Consider the following 3017-nt stretch of genomic DNA (forward strand, 5'->3'; position numbering starts at 1 on the left):
TAATAATAATAATAATGATAATAATAATAATAATAATAATAATAATAATAATAAGGGTGTGGGTGCTCAATTTGTTGCTCGACTCTCAATCAACTTCTTGTAAAATCTCTTTCTATGAAAAAAAGTACGGTTTTATAATAATAATAATAATAATAATAATAGTGGTATTTGAAAAATACTAGTCTCTCCGTTTCATTAAGTTTGTTACGTTTGTTCTCACAGTTTTACGTTTCATTAACTTGATGAGCGGACAAAGTAGTAAATAAAATTAAGGGCATTTAGGGCCTCCTCTTTTGGTCTTCCAGTTGTTGTAGCAAGGGCAAAGTTGTTTGTTGCCGTAGGTACCAGGTGGGACACACAGGCACTTTGCACAGCATTTCTGGCAGAAAAACATGCATGGTTTCTTGTATGCTGTGGCTGAGCATCTCATTGTACATCTTCCTCCACATTCTGCATTTATTCATCACCAACACTATCTCATTTAGATACCCTCAACTAAATCACACCCTCTATAGATTTAGATATAACATTGTCGTTTCTGATATATTATGACCTTAATGCAAAATCAAAGAAATGGGCTCTTTGTCGATTTCGATCTTTAATAGATGTTTGGCAAAAGTAAATTTATAATTTTATTACAAGCGATGTTTTACTTTTTTATGACAATATTATTAATTTAAGGTATTGGACCACTTTCAAACTTTAGACCTTAGACAAATATCTACCTTACCTAGGGTCAGAAACGAATATGACATATAGATATAAATATAGATACAGATAAGATAAGAAAGATAGTGGTGTTAAATATGAAATTTTATTTTATAGTCACATTACATAGGCTATTGTAAGAAAATTAAAGTAGATTAAAAATTTTCAAGTAAATCTATAGTGGTTAAGCTAAACAATAACAAATTTAATGAAAAAAGTTCCCATAATATATGCTGTCATTTTAATATTCTAGATGATTAGTTTAACGTTATTAGTCATCATCATTTATAAGAATTTAAAAATAATTACATTAAAACTGTAAGTAATTATTTTGTGGTTATAATTAGTCACTTTAAGATTTCTTAAGTTGTCATTGCTTTATTAATGATTACTGATTATTTTATGATTAAAAAAAGTGATATATATCTTCAAACAGAAAGTGATTACTTTAAAATTATAAGTGATCATTTTAAATTTAGTTATAAGCGATTACTTATTAATATGCATTGGATCAACCTAATAAAGATTGTCTCCAGAAAATATTTCATTTCAAAATTTGGTAAGAAGCAAACTCAAATAAAGAGTGATATATTTTAATGTTACGAATGGTATTACTTTACAACACTAACTTTGCTTCATAAGTATTTAATAAAAACAAAAAAATAAGAGATAAAAAAAATAAATATTTTTTAGTAGTAGAAAAATATTTAATTGAGATAAAAAGTAAATTAAATATATAGTTGCGAATTAAAGAAAAAACGTGAGTTAAAACTAAAATAAAAATAAGTCAAATATAATGAGACAAATTAAGAAAAAGTAAGATAAACTTGATAGGATAGAAAAGAGTACAACCATAACTTGTCTCAACTACCAATATAATTGTAATATGTACTACTATTTCATGTTTGTTTCTACTTTCTAGTACGTAGACATAATTTATGTCTAATCAATTTTGATGCCAAAATGATTAAAATTATCAGAAAATGTGCTAATAATTCAAAATATATATTTCCCAAAATTTATTTTATAATAAGTATTTGTACTAGCTTTACACTATTTTTATTTTGTTGATTATGTAAAGTCGAAGAATCCTATATACTTATTATATATAGGAAGAGGAAAATAAATCATTTCTAGCTATAACTGATTAGAATTAATTGAATTCTTATTGTAAGAGTGAAAAGGAAAAACTACAGCAATTGAACCGACCAATTATAATTCTCATTTTTACACTATTCTATATTACAATTATAACATTATTTTATCTTATTAATATTAATGCTTAGGGTATATTTTTGTGGTAGACTAATTGTGGCTAAGATAAGGTATATCCAAAAAAAAAAAAAACTCATATTTAACTCCTATCCCTATACTTATAACACAATTAACATCTTAATATACTTTGTAGTTACACATAAAAAAAGTATAGAAGCACAAATGCACAATGATATATGAAGTAGATGGCAAACCTACCTTGTGGGTGGAGGCTTCCCTGTGAGGCACCATACTGCATTTAAATAAAAAAAAAAAATAACATGAATAAAAGTAAATATTTTTGTCTCTTTATGAAATAAGGTAGGATATTAACTATTTTGGAAAAAATCTCACATTTATTTAATATCCTATAAATATTTAACCTTTACTTTAATTTTCCTTTTAAATCTGACCGTTAAATGTCAATCCTATCAAAAAAAGAAATAAAAAAAAATAATACAAATAACATTTTTTTTCTACAATAAACGAAAGGTTGAAGTTTAAATATAGTTGTTTTCTTTAGAACAAATGCACTTACCATTGGGTGGCTACTTTGGATTTGTAGCTGAGATTGAGTAGCAGCCTGAGAAACCACAAAATTACATACCAACTTTAATATTTCAACAAAAAATAAATACAAAAATGTAGTATGTAAATAAAATAACAAAAACCATAAATAATTTTGGAAGGATATTAAAAGTTAAATTTGAGAATTATATGTATATATGTGAGTGATAGGAGTATATAATATAATACATAATACCTGGATTGTTGTCAATACAATGAGCATCAAAGTGACAAATAATAGATGAGCAAGGTTTTTTGAGATTGCCATATTTTAAGGGAAAAAATGATAACTTTAATTTTATTTTTTTGGTAATTTTATGCAAAAATATTGAGTGACAAAGAAGAGTTTGTGTTGGATGCAAAGTATGGAAGACATGAGATGGTATTTATAGGCATTATAAGATCATGTTGATGCATAATTCTGTTGGAAAAGTGTTTGCAATTTGTAAAAAATTGGAAAGTGACATTTGACCAAAATGTCCTTGGAG

The 3017-nt window shown here is 25.8% G+C and overlaps 1 protein-coding gene across 2 annotated transcripts; it reads right to left on the minus strand.

Moving 5' to 3' along the window:
• Positions 1-3013, minus strand: LOC130817436 (protein GAST1-like). Of its 2 annotated transcripts, none has more exons than XM_057683141.1 (4): positions 2726-3013; positions 2501-2545; positions 2182-2215; positions 1-450 (listed from the first exon to the last, which is right to left on the minus strand). In XM_057683141.1, exons 1-4 carry the CDS (start codon positions 2795-2797, stop codon positions 269-271), a joined length of 333 nt encoding a protein of 110 aa, XP_057539124.1. In that variant the 5' UTR covers positions 2798-3013; the 3' UTR covers positions 1-268. The 2 variants fall into 2 exon arrangements, with proteins under 2 accessions (XP_057539124.1, XP_057539123.1); XM_057683140.1 differs by having other exon boundaries at positions 2723-2905.
• Positions 3014-3017: the final 4 nt, after the last annotated feature.

Source organism: Amaranthus tricolor, chromosome 7 (assembly GCF_026212465.1).
Source record: "Amaranthus tricolor cultivar Red isolate AtriRed21 chromosome 7, ASM2621246v1, whole genome shotgun sequence".
Classification (NCBI taxonomy): Eukaryota; Viridiplantae; Streptophyta; class Magnoliopsida; order Caryophyllales; family Amaranthaceae; genus Amaranthus; species Amaranthus tricolor.

Coding starts and splice junctions, on each gene's coding strand:
- LOC130817436 (XM_057683140.1), bottom strand. CDS start 2,797: ATGGCAATCTCAAAAAACCTTGCTCATCTATTATTTGTCACTTTGATG. Junction 2,546..2,722: donor TATTGACAACAATCCAGGTA/TTATGTATTATA, acceptor GTGGTTTCTCAG/GCTGCTACTCAATCTCAGCT. Junction 451..2,181: donor GGGAAGCCTCCACCCACAAG/GTAGGTTTGCCA, acceptor GAATAAATGCAG/AATGTGGAGGAAGATGTACA.